At 35.2% G+C, this 19345-nt stretch overlaps 1 protein-coding gene across 2 annotated transcripts; it reads left to right on the top strand.

The window, feature by feature from the left end:
- LOC109232348 lies at positions 3349-13681 on the top strand. 2 transcript variants are annotated; one of them, XM_019398082.1, is made up of 7 exons: positions 3349-3471; positions 6996-7096; positions 7618-7687; positions 8887-9140; positions 10796-10912; positions 11620-11671; positions 12885-13681. In XM_019398082.1, exons 2-7 carry the CDS (start codon positions 7001-7003, stop codon positions 13556-13558), a joined length of 1263 nt encoding a protein of 420 aa, XP_019253627.1. In that variant the 5' UTR covers positions 3349-3471; positions 6996-7000; the 3' UTR covers positions 13559-13681. The 2 variants fall into 2 exon arrangements, with proteins under 2 accessions (XP_019253627.1, XP_019253628.1); XM_019398083.1 differs by lacking the exon at positions 3349-3471 and having other exon boundaries at positions 6913-7096.

Here is a 19345-nt window from a genome sequence, read left to right as displayed (position 1 = left end):
CACCTGCCTTCGAGAATATCGAAGCCGTGATCCCGGAATCGATCCTAGCCCCGAACGAGCTCGAAGCAACACTGTTAGCATAGCCAACAGAAGACCGAAATATCCGTGATCGGTCGGATATTACGGCGAAAATCTCGGCACTTATCAATAAGGAACCGACAATCAGCAAATCAAGAGATTTTTTACCTTTTATAGAATTGTACCTAAAGTAGAACTCCTCTACTAATTAAAGGGGGTCTGATAATTCATTTAGCACATGTTAACACACATTCCAAAGCAATACATTGTTATTTCTCTCTTTAAGCTCTTATTCTCCAATATCTTGATACTGATCGAAGTGCATCCAGTTTGAGGGTGACTAACCTCCTAAGACTGTAACTGTTCAATTCGTGTGATTTGAATTTACTTTATCATTGTTTATTTCAATTGCAACTTAATTTATTGCTTTGTGTCAAGTTAATCCGCATATCCTTAAAACCACTTACAAATTCAATTGTTATCCGATTTTTGAGGGTAAACACAAGGATTTTTCCATACCAAGGCTCGAACCCGAGACCTCTGATTAAAGGAAGAGCAGCCCATCCGCTGCACCACATCCTTTGGTGGTTAATCTTTGTTATTGCTTTGTAGACTCCATCTGTATTTAATTTGTAAAGTATTTCTTTTCGAGATATTCAAATAATTTTTAATGTAAATTTTTTCATAGGCGGTGTTCATAAATGTTATGTATTGTAATTTTAATGAATTTTATACATTAATCTATAATCTATATTGAAAGTACTTAGTTTAGATGAACCCGATAATATAAATTAGCATCCGTCCCTGTTGGGGACTGTTTCCAGCTAGGAGTAGAGAAATTTGTAATATTTTACCAGAATAATTTTGCAATTTGTGCGGTTAAAGAAGATGTGATGAGTAGTTTTCTGGACTTGAGTAGCAAATTTTACTAATATCATCCATTATTAATTTGTGTGATGAAAAATGCATACAGATTTTGATGGCAAACAACCATTATTAATTTGCTCCCAAAAGACATTATCCTTTCTAGTGGATTGATTGAAGCAGCTATTGTTTACAGATCAAGTACTTGATAATTTCCATTAATATTGGTTAACTTTAGAATTTGATTCAATTATATTTTTCTTTTAATTTTTCGTGCTTATTCAAAACCCTATTATAAAATAAAATGAAACAATTAATATTTTACTTAAAAAAGCTAGGAAAATATGTCACATAAATTAGAATTAAAAATATCACTAAAAAGTTTTAATTTATATGACTTAATTTGATTGACACGAAATTTAAGAAAAATAATTTTAAAATTTGTGATCTTAAAACCAAGCTAAAAATGTTGTGAGGTCATAATATTTGGTGAATATAAAAATTCTCATTAAAAATAAAATAAATAACATAGTTTAAAATTAAATTATTTTAAATATAAAAATATATTATTTTTCTTGAGACAGACTAAGAGTACAAAATATGTGATACATAAATCGAGACAAAAGGAGTACATTACCATGATAGAGCAATCTCAGATTAGGGCCTTTGTACTTTGTACTGTACTGATTGATTAAAAGCTTTGGAAGAAAAATAGTTACTTCCTTTATTTTAAGTTACGTGTACCTATTTGATTGGATATAAGATTTAAGAAAAAAAGAAAATATTTTAAATTTGTGATAAATAAAGCTATAAATCATATTTTGTGTTGCTATAAATCATGCATAAAAGGTAAATTATTTTCAAATATAAAAAATGGTCATCCTTTTGACATGCAAAAAGAAAATAAATTAACGTAAATTGAAACTAAGGGAAATATAGGATCTCAATTTTAGCAAAACCAAAAAACTTTGCCAACTAAGTGGGTGTTTGGACATAAGAATTGTAAAATTTCAAAAAAAAGTGAATTTTGTTTTCAAGTAAAATGGTATATGAAAATTAGAATTGTGTTCGGACATGAATATAATTTTGGGTTGCTTTTGAATTCTTGTGAGTAATTTAAGTGAAAATTTTGAAAAACAAAGTTTTCAAAAAAATTCATCTTCAACTGATTAAAAATTCAAGCCAAACACTGATTTTTGAAAAAAAAAAGTAAAGATTTTTCGAAAAAAAGTGAAGAAAGTTTCATGGCCAAATTGGCTCTAAGTGCCCGTTTGGACATAAAATTTGATGGAAGATTTTTAAAAAATAATTTATTTTTTTTCAAAATCAGCGTTTGTTCATAAAATTTTCAATTTTCACTTGAAATACATTTTGGAAATTCTCGAAAATTTGAAAAATTGCAAAAAACTGTTTTTCAAAATTTTCACTCAAATCACTTATAAAACTTTAAAAACAACCCAAACTGAAATTTATGTCCAAACACGACTCTAAATTTCAAATACCATTTTCACTTAAAATTTTTTTTTACAATTTTTTCGAATTTTACAATTCTTATGTCCAAACGCCTACTAATTATTCCTCTGGATATATTCCTCTGAGATTCCCATACTTCCAAATGGCTGAGGAACAAAAGAAACCGCTCTATAAGAATATGGTTTCACTCTTAGAAGAGAAGTTCAGCTTCGTATCTATTCTCCAACAAAATTTACGAAGCAATTCGTTACACCCTAAGCTAGCGTTTGGCCATAGATCCCAAATTTATTTTGAAAAATCTGATTTGGGTGAAGTTTGGTTTGAAGATGAAAATGTGTTTGGACATACGTTTTCAAAACATATTTTCCAACTTTATTTTGGAAAAACATGTATATAATTCCCAAGTTTTGGGATTTTGGCCCAAATTCAGCTCAATAGCTGATTTTGGGATTTGAAATTTGCGATTTGGGATTTGGCCAAAATATGGGCAAAATTTATGGCCAAACACGAGTTTTGAAAATAAATCTCAAATTTATTTTGGCAAAACTCATGGCCAAACGGGGCCTAAGAATTGTCACTGCAATTTGCTCAGAAATTCAAGTATGGGTGGTACAATACAAACAATGAAGAGCAACTTATATTACTTCCTCCGTTTCAGATTAGATGTTCAAATTAGATGAGTTACTTTTCTTTTTAGTTTGTTCCAAATAAATGACACATTTCTAAATTTAGAAATAATTGTAACTTTAATCTCTTCATTTTACCCATTTTATTCTTAATAAGAAAATTAAGAAGTTTTTATAACCACACAAATGTTTTGAGCCACAAAGCTTTTATCTCTTAAGCTTTTAAGATCAAAAATTTCAATTTATTTTTCTACGAGTCAAACTATTAAAGTGAGTGAGTAATTGAAAAAACACGTGGCAGCTTTATTGTTCACTGCCCTACTAGAAATGTTGGGCTTGGGCCTTTAAGTTTATAAAAGGGCACTGTAGGAAATAAAAATTTTGTTTAGGGTTTCTCTCCCAATGGTCAAACATTTTGGCTGCCTATATAAGATCCAAATTTTCTATCAAACTTGATTGGGTTCCTTGAGTTTGTTGTTGCATATCCAAGGTATGTAGTTGGATTCATTCATCTTTTTCATCTCCTTCATCTTATTCTACCTTTTGAATTCTTTTTGTACTTGATTTTCAATATTCTAGAATAGTATGTAATGTTCTTAAAATTTTCAAATATTTTTTAAGAAAGCTGATTTGTGCGAAGTTTGATTTGAAATTGAAAATATGTTTGGACATGAATTTTAGGATAAGTTTTGACATATTAAAAAGTCCCTTTTTCTAACTAAAATGTCTCACATGGTCATTTTGGCCCAAGAAAGATGTCTTAAGCTATATTTGAGATTTGAAATTTTGGTTTTTCAAAATCTCCCAAAAATTACATTTATCAATATAAACGAACACATATTTGATTTTTTTTTTTGAAAAAAAACTTCCCAAACTTATGGCCAAACGCCTACTTAATGGTCAAAACCTAGTTATAAAGCATGGAAATTGTTTTGACTTTGATGTAGTTTGATTGTATACATAATTTAAGAAAGAAATGAATACTTTTGAAATTTGTGGTCTTAAATATATCATAACGTTGTGTTGCTATAAGATTTTTGCAACTTATGATTAAACATGCCATAACATTTGTTTTACTATAAAAACTTTTCATTAGACGTAAAATGAAAAGTTCAAAGTGAGATTATTTATAAATTTAGAAAGGTGTAATTCCTTGTGGAACGAATAAAGAAATAATGTTATTAATTTTTGAATAGGGGAGTACAAATTTTCATATATTTTTAACTAGAAAAGTCGTGATATGTAGAGCTTTTTGTCTCATTTCGTCTCATTTTTAAAGATATAAATTTGTTTTTAAGAAGTAGGAAATACAACAACAACAACGACCCAGTGAAATCCCACTAGTGAGGTCTGGGGAGGGTAGTGTGTACGCAGACCTTACCCCTACCCCGAAGGAGTAGAGAGACTGTTTCCGAAAGACCCTGGCTCACTAAGAAGTAGGAAATGAATGTCCAAATTCAAACTGAATACTATTTGGTTTGACTTTTATGTTTTGAATCTCGTCATCCTTTTCGGGATGAAGAGGGACAAAATGTTTTATTTCAAAATACTCTCTTTTTTCCATCTTATGTATATAATTCAAGTGTGTATAACTTGAATCACAAAAATGACTTTATGGATCTCCAAAATACATATGTGCATAGTAGGAACTTTAGCTACACTTGTGGAATTACACTACAGAGTTAAATATGCCTTGTGAAATATGAGAGTTACAAAAGCCTGTGTCGATATAGTATCGTCATAGATGTTTGAAAGTTTTTGGGAGAACTTGGAGTAGGATGGCTTACCAAGTTATTTAAAGATATACTAAGATGTGGTAGGAAATTTGACTGGGGAGAAATAATACCACGATCTCAATGTGTTAGAGCAAAGGAGATATTCAAAGTTGTGTAGACTCTTGAAAAAAGTGATTAAGCCTAGACTTAGGGACATTACAAGAGTGATGAAGAACCAATTTGGTTTTATATCTACTACGAAGGTATATTTTTGCTTAGAAGATTGATGGATATTTATTGCAACATGAAGAAAGATCTGCACATAGAGTTCATTTACCTAGAAAAGGCATATGATATTTGTTTTGGTAAAGAGAAAAGGCATATGATAAAGTAATAAGAAAAGTCCTTTTGATGGGTGTTGGAAAAGAAATGAATTCATATTGATAAGGAGCCTTCACTAGTGTGAGAACAATAGTAAGACATATAAAGGAGTTTTTCATAACTATGGTTTGTACTAAGGATTGACGTTTAGCATGTACTTGTGTACCCTGGTTATGGATGAGCTGACCAATACAATACAAGATGGGGTCCCATGGTGTAAACTATTTGCTGACAATATTGTGCTAATTGACGAAAACAAAGGATGTCACCCAGATGCTTGAACTATGGAGAAACATTCTCGGTAGAGGTAAGACTGAATGTATGCACTACAAATTTAGTCAATATAAGAAGAGTGAAATTGGGGTGAAATTAATGGGATTATAGTGCCTACATGCAGATAATTTAGATATTTAGGCTCGTTATTCCAGGAGAATGGAATTATTGATGAAGATGTTACCCATAAGGTCACAATCGAATGGTGAAAGGAAAAAGTGCTAAAGGGGTGTTACGTGATAGAAAGATGCCTACTAAAGTGTGCGGTGAGTTCTATAGAACCGTTATTAGGCCAGCACTGCTATATAAGAGTAAATGTTGGGCCGCCAAAATTCATCGCATCCAAAAGATGAATATTGTAGAGATGCGGATACTAAGATGGATATGTGATCATACGGGATTAGAAATGATCCGCAAGAAGGTTCAAGCAACACACATTGGGGATTATAATAGGTCGCTTGAATTGGTTTAGTCATGTCATGCGTCTGACCTCTAGATGCATCGGCCATAGATGTGAAACCATGATAGTGAAGGTGTTCAAAAAGGACAAGGCAGACCTAAGATAAAAAAGAAGAGAAAGAGAAGTAGACCAAAATCACGTAGAAGGAAGTTGTCTCGAAGTACCTACAATTTTGGGTATCCATGCCGACATAGTAAGAAATATGGCAAAGAAAAAGATTTATATAGATGATAAATATTGGTTGAGAATATATTTTAGACGTTAGCACTTGTTCTATAGGTCCTATCCTTTCTAGGAGCGGTTTAGCCTTTTAGAGATTTGTATATTTGGAAAATATACAGAACTTTTAGGCCTCGTTTGGCCATGAGTTTTGCCAAAATAAATTTGGGATTTATTTTCAAAACTCATGTTTGGCCATAAATTTTGCCCATATTTTGGCCAAATCCCAAATCTCAAATCTCAAATTGAGCTGATTTTGGGCCAAAATCCCAAAACTTGGGAATTATATACATGTTTTTCAAAAATAAAGTTGAAAAATATGTTTTAAAAACGTATGTCCAAACACATTTTCATCTTCAAACCAAATTTCACCCAAATCAGATTTTTCAAAATAAATTTGGGATCTATGGCCAAACGCTAGCTTAGTCCCTTTTTTTTGTATTTTACATAATATCGGTATGAGGTGAGTTTAAATGAGTAATGTGGTCACTGAGGATTAATATAGCCGATCCCAAATTCACAATATGAGTGTCATTGAGACAGGCATGCTAAAATGGATGTATGTTCGTACAAGATTAGAAAAATCATATTCAACTGAAACTGCAAGTAGCACATTAAGGATAAAATGAGAGGTCGCTTGAGATGATTTGGTCACGTTCTACTTCAACCTTCAAAGTGGCAAAGTCGATTTGTGGAAGACCTGGGGTAAAGCTCCCCCCTACCCCACAATTGTGTGCCCATGCTTGTGTGGGGAACTCTCAGAGTTAACTTTTCTGAAAACATGTGCTTTGGACCAATTTTTTCTGATGATTCAGTTGATTATGAATTATAATACTGTGCTCAGTCTCAGACACTGTTGACGTATTGGTTCTTATTGTCACTATTTTAATATATGGCTATGATCGTCTACAATTTACATGCAACTTTGCATAATCGGTGATTGATATAACTGCTTATTTGGTAAAGATATCATGGACCAGAGGTATCAATTACCTTTCAAGGCAGGGCAATCAGCTGAAGCAAGGTCTTTCGAGGTTGGATATCGTGGTGCATGGTTTCGGTGTAAGGTACAAAATACGCTGGATGTTAGCATGGGCTTCAATCCTGCAAACTATAGTATTTGAATACTAAGCATATTGGATGGGCTCACTTTAAATGTTTCAAAAATATCTATTATTCCTAGTTAATATCTAGTTATTTTGAACAAATAACTAGATTATAACTAGATATTAACTAAGTCAATGTGGCACAAGATTATATTTCATTCTTGACTCACTTTTGAGATGAAAATTCAAATGGTTGTATTTTAACTTGCACTATTCTTTTAGTAGATGGCGTATTCTGTTTGAATTGTGGCTGAAGTATAGTATGCTGGATTATGACATGAATGAAAGTGCAGCGAGAGTTCTTAAACTTGCTGCTCATGCCTACTCTAAAGTATAAGCATATTTAAAGTCCTCCAACTCAGAACTTTGCTTTATTGAGAGCCTACTTTTGATGCTTTGCTTTTTTGCTAGACAAAAGACTTTTATTGATAAAGAAGTAGATGTAATGCAGTTATATTTTTCTTGTATGTATATGATATCAGATAAAGGAGATAAGCTGCAGAGGAGGGCATTGGAAGGCCTTATTGGAATACTTCGACTATCCAGATGAAAGTATGTTCTCTGGGATGTTCTGGTTAATCAATTGGTGCTAATTAACTGAAGGCTTTCATGCCTTACAATCTGGATGCTTAAATTCTGTGGGTGCATTGCTTGATTTACAGGTTAAGTTGCTTTTTTGGTCGTCTGAATTCTAAATGTCAATGCAGTAAGAAGATGTGCAGAGACTACCATCTAATGCCATCTATGTAGTTGCTAAATACGTGTACAAAATAATGTTGTGAAAATTTATATAAGATACTAACATCTCAAAGCTGTAAGCTTCAGTTGTAAATGCTTATCCTCCTTCGAGAACCTTGCCTATTTGGCAGGTACTCAGAAGTAGACATGAAATATATGCAACCACAGAAAACTGGTTTAATGTATTAGTATAAGTTCTTTTATTCATGTTTTTGATTCTTGAAAGCCGGTTTATTGATCTAGACTAGAATAAACGAGCAGAAATTCTACATCCTAGTTTGCTGGATCTATCTTTTAAGTACCTTTTAGTGTTTCTCAGGAAGAATGACATCATGCTGCCCCTTTTGCCTTGTCATTGAACTACTTCAGCTAGTACCTTTTTTTGTTAATGCATCAGAATCTATGCAATTTTCTTCTTAGCATTTGTTCATTAATGCTTGTTTTGGTGGCATTATTAGTCAATATATGCCGATATTTATATCAATGAGCATGTACACTGGTGTGTTTCGTTTCCCTGAAATACTGAAGTGCAAATCCAAATTCTCATCATCTTCTTTGCCTCCTATTTAATCCTTCACAAATGTTTGTTATAAATGTTGTACGAGGTCGCATTTTTATTATATTCTCATGATTATCTCCATTCCAGCATTTTACTTTTTATTTTATTTTATTACAAACTCCCTAGTTGTGGATACATTAACTTTCTCCTACCAAAGAAAAGGTTACATTAACTTTCAACTCGAAATTCAGCTAGTTTTGGATATGCCTACCATTATGATACCAAATGGAGAAAGCTAGCTGTAGCCCTGATCATTTCTTCTCTCTTCTTTATTGAGCTCAGTGGTTGGATGATAAGCATTTTGTATGGGTCACCTAACATGTCGATTAGTTATTCTTCAGAACCATTCTTGATTAGTGAGTGTATTGAGAAACTTGGGGTATTTGGACCCACTGTTGCTTTGTATGTACATCAAACTAACTCTTACTCTTTTCGATTTTTATCGTCATTATAGAATTGACATGGACAGAGCTATATCAAGTGCCCCCATATCAAAGTGGGAAGTCGAAGGAGATAAGGCAACTGATACTGCGCCCAGAGTATCCTCCAACCCACCTTAAAAGCCAAGTGTCCGATGTTAGCTCTACTTCTGATGTAACTATAGTTACTGATGGTACTTGGAAGGCAGGCGATTTAGTTGATTGGTGGACTGCTGACTGTTATTGGTCTGGAAAACTGACAAAGTTACTTGGCAATGGTAAAGCTGAGGTAATAGTATTATTTAAATTCCACGCATGCTGAATAACAGGTTGGTTTGCTTACTGCTGATGTCCGTTTATCTGTATTAGATCATGAAGGTACGGCAATCCTTATTCCTCACCACGAAAAAAGGATATCGGCGAAGGCAAATAGAGAATATACCTGGAATATGGAAATGTATATTTTACATAGTAAAAGTGGGGATACCATTCAAGCATATGTGTGTTAAGTATTGTTCTTAGCCTATAAACAAATGATCTTTGTGCTAGATGTTATTGGGAGATTTGTTAACTGCTGACTTATTTCTTATGCTTGCTAATGTGGATAAGACGCTGCTAATGCAACTTAAAACTATATTTATTCTAGAGTTCCAAGTTCCTGAGGGCTTTTACTACTCTCTCCTTTCCTTAAGGTGTCATCAGTAAAAAAAATATGGATGAAAAGCATCACCTTTGGAAAGTAGCGCCTAAATGTCACATGAACTAAAAGTACCAAAAACCCTAATCAATATTTAATCACGACGATGTAAACGTAGTTGTTAAGCATCACCTTTGGAAAGTAGCGCCTAAATGTCACATGAACTAAAAGTACCAAAAACCCTAATCAATATTTAATCACGACGATGTAAACGTAGTTGTTTATAGATGCCTTCAGGTTAGTTAAGGTCTTTGAATAAAGCGAACTACTGGAATCAAGACATGATGCATGTTCTATAAAACTTCTGTTAATATCAAAGAGATCTTTGTTTCTTGGGTTGACAAAATTCGAAGTTTTCCAGAACTTCCTCATGTTATCAATGATAATATTTATATTTATCATAAATATTTACTGGAGTTACAAAAACATTTGAATTATAAGTAGATATTTGTAAATTTGCGGTCAGGACTGAACAAGACCACAAAATATACATCTCACAGAGGGTGCAAGCAGCACCCATAGAGGATAAATAAGAGCAGGTTGCCGGAGATGGGTTGATCATGTCCTATGTAGACCTTCATATACACACCGGTTCAGTATGTGTGCTATATCTATTCAAAGAAGCACAATGGAGGCAAAGGATTGATATTATCAATACCAACTAGTTGGGATTAAATCCAGGTTATTGTTGCTGTCAGGTATTTTCCAGGAATATTCTTAGTTTGGTTAGAGACTTGTATGTCAATATTAAGATAAGCATGAGGTTTAGAGAACTTAGTTTTAGCAATCCCCTTATTAGCCTTTAAAAATAAATTATATAGAAGCAAAGTATTTGTTAAGGATATTGTAGGTGTACAGGATATTTACTCATTAGGTATATTTACAATAACCTTAACAGTAGTATGTGAATGAATTTGGCTCGGATAGATCTGAATAGTTACATAGGATTCATATAACTGATCCCAACTTTATTTGGGATTGATAGCTGGTTGATTGATTAATTGTTCGAGTCGACTATTGAGATCTAGTTATGTTAGGGCAAAATTATTCACTTTCTTTCTGTGGACTGGGTGGTACTTCTTACTTGGGATTTATTTCTTTCAAATTAATATGGGATATTGAAAAGCAACTTTAGTTGTGCACTTAAAATTTTTCCTTGAAGACCCATCTTCAACTGACTATGCATGGTAGTTTTGTAGTTCTGCCAATGATTTGTATGATAATACTTTTTTATGTTTTTTGTTTAGATTGAGTTGGTGCCACCTCCATTGGGTGAAGGTGCAACTTACGAAGTCTTCGTCAAGGATCTGCGCCCATCGGTGGATTGGTCTCCAGAATTTGGTTGGGCTGTGCCTGCATCCTTGGTAATTTCCTTTAACTTTTATTATCTCAACTAGTTGAGATTAAACTTGTTATCTGTGTAGAGATGAGGGAAAGATAATGTGGCATTAAAAGAATCCCTAGTTTGTCTTAAAAGGAAAATAATTTATTATTCATATGAAATGGACTTGAATAGAGCAGAATAGACATAGAGGATTCCTGTAGCTGAGCCTAACTGATATGACATTGAGTCATAGGTGAATGTTTGATATTCTATGAGCATTGCTTACTGAAGGATTGGTAACTTTGCAGAACAACAGTGTGCTTGACATTCGTATTGTAACATCATATAACAGTCTCTTGGTTAAAGTTCATCACTCTTCTAGATGGTCTATTTTGTCTTGCAATAGTCTGAATTACTTCTGTAATTCACACCTTCTCGTAGTTCTTTTCATCATCATTTGATTCTTCTCATCTCTGGTTCCTCCTCTCTTCTTGTCATACCTCATGATATCTTGCTGATCCTTGATCTTCTTTGCCAGCCCCCTCTGCTGCCCCCCTCCCCAGCAAAAAATGAGCTGTTTTGTGCATGGTTGCTTTTTGCTCAAGGAGTTCTTTCAAGAATAACATTATTGCATATTAACCATTAACCGTTATGTTGGAATTATGTTATTTGATCTGTATTCTGCTGTATGCTCATTGCTCTGATGCTTATTTTTTCTTACTGTACTTGTTTTTTTGGCCACTGCAGGATGGTGAAAATCGTCGCCGATATGCTCGGCTACTTAAACCTGTTAGTCAAGGTAATGATAGTGCGATACTAACTTATTAATTGTCTGTTTGACAAAATCTTTTTGCTATACCCATGAACGTGAAAACACATAAGAGATCGGAATGACAAGGGATGGTAGTGAATAGACCTCTGTGGTCTATTCGCAGTATGGTTTTGCTCCTAGAGCTTCTGAGATTGCTGTGTTGTTTGTTGGATACAACTGTTGCTTCTGTAGTTAATGATACTGGCTAATACTCCCTCAGAAGTATTTGTATATGCAACATGAATGGCTTGGCCCTCCTTTCTGGTTATGGATTGCCTGGTGGAGCTCTTGTATTTGTTGCACCTGTGCGTTTCCAATAATCTATAATGTCTTTCAACTTTTTTTGATACCGTAGTGGTCGTTTGGTTGGTAGGAAGGAGATTTAATCTTCACATAAGATCTAACATTTGTTTAATGCTATGTTTCTGAACCAAATGACCCCTTAGTGCTTTACCAATAACCATGTGATACTGCAGCCAGTCTTCAAACAGTTGTGCTCTATGAATTTATCTTTCCTTGACTTCTAGAAGGACATCCTCACTAGCTTTCTCACAAAGTCATGGTTCAATCTATAGTTCTTAGACTAATTACAATTTCTTCCTTTTCCATAGGTTGTTAAGTATTGTTATTACTCTTATCTCCTTTGGCTACATGGTTGCACTGGTAAAAGAAAGCGGCACTGTGCATTTACCGGCGGTAAAATTCTATCCACACAGGGTGTTTAACACCAAACCGGCAGATGCCTGACGTGTTACCAATTAAAAAAAAAAGAAGATCCGTGACATGTATTTGCACATAGACTTCTTTTCACTTCACAATGATATATATATATATATCGATTCTCACTTTATTAAATCACTTAACCATGAGCTGATATTTTGGTGTAAAAACACCAGGTACGTGTAAGTTTTTACCTTGATCGGCTTTGTGCACGTTTCCCAGAAGAAACTGACTAATAATGTGAGTCTCTTTCTACATTCATATAGCTTTTAGAGTTAGCAATCTCCGGATCTAGTTATATCATTGTCAGGAAGTTCTATTTTCATTTGCTTGCAAGCTGCATATTGTTTCCTAGAACCGCAGTTTGTATGCATTCCAACTAAAATTGTCACATCTCCATTTTCTGTTTACTAAGAATTATGTTCCTGAAACGATTTCTTCATCATAGTATTTTAATTTCTGCTTGTAATTATGATTGCAGCTCCTTTTGATGTTCCATCAAGTATAGGACATGCTATGTGTAAGGGTAGAAGGGACAGCCAGGCTACAACTGGATCGTCATCAAACTCATCTTTGTCTACTCGTTTATCTGGTAACTCACTACCAAATGAAAAGAGGGACCTCAAAACTACAGAGTTTGTACAACATTCTTTAAGTGTTGATGATTCAACAGAGGCTGTAAACAGAACAAAAGACACATTGAATCAAACCACATCATATTCGTCTTCCTCTACTCATTCATTTTCAAAATCTCTACCAGCCTTAGATGAAAAAAGGGGCTTTAAATCCAAAGGGTTAATGGAACAACCTCCGAATGCTGCCGATTCAAAAGAGGCCGCAACTACATCAAAGCAAAGTATTTGGTCTGGTAGTGACTCTGTTTCACCTATTGGAGTTGCTGCAAAAAGTGCAGGGCCAACTGATAAGGACCTAAAGTATTTTCATTGTCCTTTGAAGAAGTTTAAAACCAGTGGTGAAATTCGACTAAATTCGATGGAGTCTGACTCAGTGGAAGCAGCAATTTTGGATTTGGAGGAACTTGCTAACAAGATCAGTTGGCTGAAAAGAACTATTGAATGTGGAAGATCTCTCTCTGATGCTGTTCGACCTTCATGGGAGTTTGTTGAACACAATGGAACATTTACAAAGAAATGATTGCTTGATCCTTCTTGTCTAACTCTTATGATGTATAGGTTATTCCTCACTCCTATTGACATTTCAGATGTTGTCCAGATTTAGATCTATTTTATTCATGCTTAGAATCTGTACATTTCAAGAGTTTTTTCTGCCCCCTGTAATTTGATAGTTTCTACTGAATGTTATTTGTAGTTAATATCTGATTTCCTGGGATACGATGTAGAGAAACACTAGCAGAAGAACATTCCGTGCCTGCTTTTCCTGAAATATTCTGGCATCAATAGTGACCGATCCGTACAGTGAGTATTTCTTTAATGTGCTAAACATTTTTTTTTGTGTGGTAATTAATAGATTAATTCTACAGTTTTTATTAGGAAGGGGAGCCTTGGCGTAACTGGTAAAATTGCTGCCTGCCATGTGGCCGGGAGGTAACGAGTTCAAGCCGTGGAAATAGCCTCTTGTAGAAATGCAGGGTAAGACTGCGTACAATAGACCCTTGTGGTCCGGCCCTTCTCCAGACCTCTTGCATAGCAAGAACTTAGTGTACCGGGCTGCCCTTCTACAGTTTGTAATTAGGATGAAAGTCGAGTTCAGCTGGATGATGACTTTTCGGGTGGCCTGTTACTTACCTGCTCTAGTTCTTATATCTGCGCTGCTGCTACTTTCCGAGGAGGCTCCTGCTGCTGCTAGGTACGTGGAAATATTGTGTTTACAGACATCATCAAACGAATCGAGCTGATACAGTCGATCTTCCCATTTTTAAATCTCACATGATTTTCCTGAATTTTTTCTGTGGAGAAAGCTATGTAAATTTTCACCGTCATTATTGAACGCCAGTGGCCTGTAAAACTAATCTTTCATCAATGGAAATGTATATTGCAAGTATCTTTCTCCTCAAATTCTTGCATAACTGATATGATTGTCGATTATTATTTTTATTTTGAGATAATCTTGCAATATTGGATGTCTGATACTCTAATACTGTCCTGTTTTCTTTTTTTGGTTTCCCGCCTGGTGTCGGCACCAACATTGGGGCCCAATTGAATTCGGATTCGCGATGAGAAGTTCCACATTTGGGAGTTAAGGATAAAAGAATACTTATCACTCCACCACAATCCTAATTGGTATTGTCCTATTTTCATGAGAATATGTTTTATTCACGAAGTCTAGCTAGGTTTATTTTGTATTGACTGCAAATGGTGTCAATGAAGAACTAAGTTGAGTATTAGATTAAACAGTAAGCTATCCATAATTAATAAAACTTATCTCATGCTTACGTCCAGAGATTTAATGGTACTAATAAACATTGTTAGTCGTTGTGTTAGAAGGTATTAATACGCGTAGCCGATATAATTAGGTTTAAATTACTTCAATTTGCTGTGGAAAGGTAATGTTTTGGTCGTTTTCGTCTATATAAGGTCAACTCTTGGGAAGTCTCCTAAAATTTGCCACTTTACCTTGTTCTTTATTGTCGTACTTTCCATATTAAGGTATTTTTTTTTTGTTCAACCAATGATATATATGTACATCGGCTAGTTTCGTTTGGACTTTAGAACTAACTAACTTTATTACTACCTATCTAAGAGTATTCACTATTTGTATTTACAAACAAACTATCTGCTCTTAGCTAGGATAACTGTTTAACCCTTCTAATATCTTCCTCCATTTCTTGTAATTCTGCCCTTTGATGTGTAATTGGAGAACAATTTCTTTAAGTCTAGGGTAACTTTCATGCCTTTCATTCTGGAATATTCTAGCATTTCGTTCGCTCCATATGTGATAAACACTTGTAGCAAACAGTCATGCCAGTATTTCTACTCTAGCTCTGCTTCCTCGACTTCTCTTGGACATCCAGTTCACTTCCTCAGTCCATGCCTTAGGTTGTCTACTTTCACCCATCCACCTTAGCAAGGAGGTCCATATGTGTCTTGCATAGCTACATTCAAAGAACAAATGTGCTAATGTTTCTGCAACTCCCATTGAACATAGCACACAATCCTTGGGGACATTAATCCCCCATTTCTCTAATCTGTCAACAGTGGCTAGTCGTTGTCTAATGGCTAGCCATAAAATGAATTGATGTCTGGGTAACTGTCTTACCCCCATAGTGAGGTGTTTCCATGGTACCTTCGGATATTGTGGCTGGAAAGATAAGTAAGCTTTCTTAATGCTAAAGCCACCGTCATTGCTGCATTTTTGCAATTCCACCATGAAGTCCATATCTTCAAACCAACTTCTTGCATCAAATATTTTCCTTACGAACCAGCATGCTTGTGAGGGGGTCTTTATAGTAGCTAGATCCTTGTTCTTTATATAGTAACCATGTATTCATTGCACCCACAACGATTCTTTTCTTGAGGTAATTGCCCACAATAACTTGCAGATGGCTGCTTTATTCTAGAGATTAAAGTCTATTATCTTGAGACCTCCTGCAACCCTTGGCATACATAGTGATTCCCATGAGATCAATGCTTTCCTTGAGGCTTCACAACTCCCAGTTCATAGAAAGGTTCTACAAATGCTGGTGATTAGTTGTATAACTTTCTTTGCTAACACAAAGATCTGAGCCCAATATGTTTGCATTTCAAAGAGAACACTCTTGATCAGTTGTACTCTTCCACTATAAGATAGGAATTTGGTAGTCCAACACCTGATCCTGTATATCATTTTCTCCACAATTGGCATGCATTGTTGGATGGTGATCTTCTTGGATGAGAGGAGTACACCCAAATATTTGAATGACAGCTCACCTAATACAAACTGCATTTCATCCAGGATCTGATCTTTTAATACTTGTGAAACACCAGAGGTGTATAGTGAACTTTTGTCCAAATTTGCCTTTAAGCTAGACAAACTAGAGAAATGGTTGAAAGCTTGAATCATCAATTGTATGGAAATTCTATCAGCCCTGCAACACATAAGCAAGTCATCAGAAAAGCAAATACGCACCAGCTTCTAACTACTACATCTGGGGTGATAATTGAAGTTCGGGTTATGCTGCAGCTGCTTTAATGATCTGTTGAGGTATGCCATGACTAAGATAAATAGATATGGGGACATGGGGTCACCCTGTCTCAGTCCCTTCTTTTCCATAAACTTTGGAGTGATCCCACCATTTATTAGAATGGAATAGCTCACAGTAGTCACACACTCTATGATCCACCCAACAAATTTTTCAAGAAATCCAAACTCTAGCAGAATAGCTTTAAGGAAGTCCCATTCCATTGAGTCATATGCCTTTTTATATCAACTTTGATAATACATGTAGGAGAGATTCCTTTTTATGTATATCCTTTGACAAGCTCATGTGCCACAATAACATTATCTAGGATACTCCTTCCTGCTATAAATGTTGATTGTGAAGCTCCAACTATTTGATCAACTACCATTTTGAGCATGATAGTGAGAATTCTTGCTATAAGATTATATAAAGTTGTACAACATGCTATGGGCTTGTATTCCTTCACATAAGTAGGATTTGTCACCTTTGGCACTAGGGTAAGAGTAGTGTAGTTAGCCTCTCTTAGAATTTTCCCAGATTCAAAGAATTTTAAAACAGCTGCACTTACTTCCTCCCCTATTACATTCCAGTATTCTTTATAAAATTCTGCATTGAATCCATCCACCCCTGGAGCCTTATCATTTGGTAACTCTCTCAGTGCTTGAAGAATATCCAACCTTGTGATATGTTGAATCAGCTGCTGTTGTTGATCCCTGTGAAAGCAAGGACCATCCTTGGCAATGTGAGTGTTTAAACATGGTAGTTTTTGTGCTCTGCTTCCCATCAGCTTTTGAAAAAATGATATGAATTCTTGCTGCACCTGCTTGGGATCTGTTAGTTTTACTCTATGCTCATTGCATATAGTTGCAATGTTGTTCCTGGAATGCCTAGCTTTGAGTTGTGCATAGAAGAACTTAGAGTTTGAATCCCTATGTATGATCCAAACAGCTCTGTAATTCTGTCTAAGGACTCTCTCTTGAATGTTTGCCAATTTCTCCAATTCCAGCATTAACTCTTTCTCTTCCATGATCAATTGAGCATTATAGAGGTCTGCTTCCAGTTCTTCCTGAGTATCTTTGAGCTTTGCTTGTAGGTCTCCAATTTTTTGATCCAGCTTATTCATCTCTTGGTTCATCTTCTTCACAACAAGTTCTATTTGCTTTAACTTCTTACATACTCCATACATAGCATACCCAGGTACATTGGTTCCCATACAGACTACACCACTTCTTTGAATGATTGTTGCTGCAATAGAACATTGAGGAGTTTGAATGGTTTTGGGAGATTTTATCTGACAGTATTAGTAGTAAGTAGTAATAGTAGAGTGGTCTTAACAACTAGCGTTTAAATAATGTGCTTCTATACTACTATATATGCTAATCCATTGGGCATTGCCAAATGCCCAGTCTATCAGGCTATAGATCCCGTCTCCAGGATCCCTCTTGTTACACCAAGAGTATTGGCATCCTTTTCTTCGGATCTGACCAAGCCCAACCTCATCCACACAGTCTCGAAAATCTTGTGTTTCAATCTGTTGAACTGGTGCTCTATTAATTCTGTCATTAATAGATAATATGGTGTTAAAATCTCCAAGAATAATCCAAGGATCTACCATCATACTATTGATTGATCTCACTTGTCTCCAAATATCTTTCCTTCCATCTATGGTGTTGTATCCATATACGAAAGTTGCATAGCATGCAAATTGGGAGCCCTTATCTTTTACCTTACAGTGAACAATCTGAGGATTTGAAAACTGGATATCAACTTTCACCTGTTGTTGTTTCCAGCAATTCTTCCATTTGGGCAGCCTACATAATCATAGTAAACCTGCCACTCTGCCCCTAACTTACTTTGAATCTTACCTGCTCTTCTAGCCTTAACTTTTGTCTCCAGACAACCCACAAGAGCCACTTTATTCATAAGTAGAAAGGATTTGAATTCCTTCTGCTTGAAGGGCTTATTCAGCCCTCTAATGTTCCATGGTCCAAAGATCATGGAGGCTGCTTGGTTGGACTAGTGCCCCTTACCACTTTGTTAGTGGTAACCTCTGGTTGTATTCTCAAAGCACTAAATTGATTCCTTCTAAGCATGAGTTCCAGTTCATCAATTCCCTGGTGTTTATCAATAGTTATTGGCATTGCTTTTTTTCCCCCTGTCAATTTGCTTCCTTTGTTGTTGCCCAACCCCTTTAGCTTCTTGTTCATTCTTAGGATGCTCCTTGCTAGTATCCTTCTCAGTTGCTTGAGAATTAGTTTGACCGTCCCCTGTCTGATTCGGAACATCCTTAGCTTTCCATTCTAGCTTCTTTTTGTTATTTTGTTGAGGTTGTTTAGGTTCTGCTGGTCCCTCCTTGCATTTCCATGTGATATGCCCTACTTTCAAGCAATCTTGACAATACATGGGTCTCCATTCATACTCAATTGATTGTGAATAGTACTTTCCATTAGGTAGTTCAAGGGAGAGTGAATCATGCAAAGGTTGGGATATATCCATCTCGATCAATATCCTAGCACAAGCAATCCATTGCTCTTGAGCAGTTAGCTTATCAGTTCATATAGGATTCCTTAGACAGCTTGCTATTCTACCCAAATTGCCAGGGCCCAGAACTGAATTAGCAGATTTGGAAACATAACCCACATAGGAACAATTTGAGTAGGTTCCTTATTCATTTGAAAATCTGGATCCTATTGTTTAAGGATAAATGGCCTATAATTGCATGTGTATGGTCCTTGTTGGAGAATCGCTGCTTTATCTTCCTCATTTTCAAATTTGAAGATGAAATATCAATTATTATGAAGAAA

Source organism: Nicotiana attenuata, chromosome 9 (genome assembly GCF_001879085.1).
Source record: "Nicotiana attenuata strain UT chromosome 9, NIATTr2, whole genome shotgun sequence".
Classification (NCBI taxonomy): Eukaryota; Viridiplantae; Streptophyta; class Magnoliopsida; order Solanales; family Solanaceae; genus Nicotiana; species Nicotiana attenuata.
This window is presented reverse-complemented; position numbering and strand designations above follow the sequence as displayed.

Coding starts and splice junctions, on each gene's coding strand:
- LOC109232348 (XM_019398082.1), top strand. CDS start 7,001: ATGGACCAGAGGTATCAATTACCTTTCAAGGCAGGGCAATCAGCTGAA. Junction 10,913..11,619: donor GGGCTGTGCCTGCATCCTTG/GTAATTTCCTTT, acceptor TGGCCACTGCAG/GATGGTGAAAATCGTCGCCG. Junction 11,672..12,884: donor ACTTAAACCTGTTAGTCAAG/GTAATGATAGTG, acceptor TTATGATTGCAG/CTCCTTTTGATGTTCCATCA.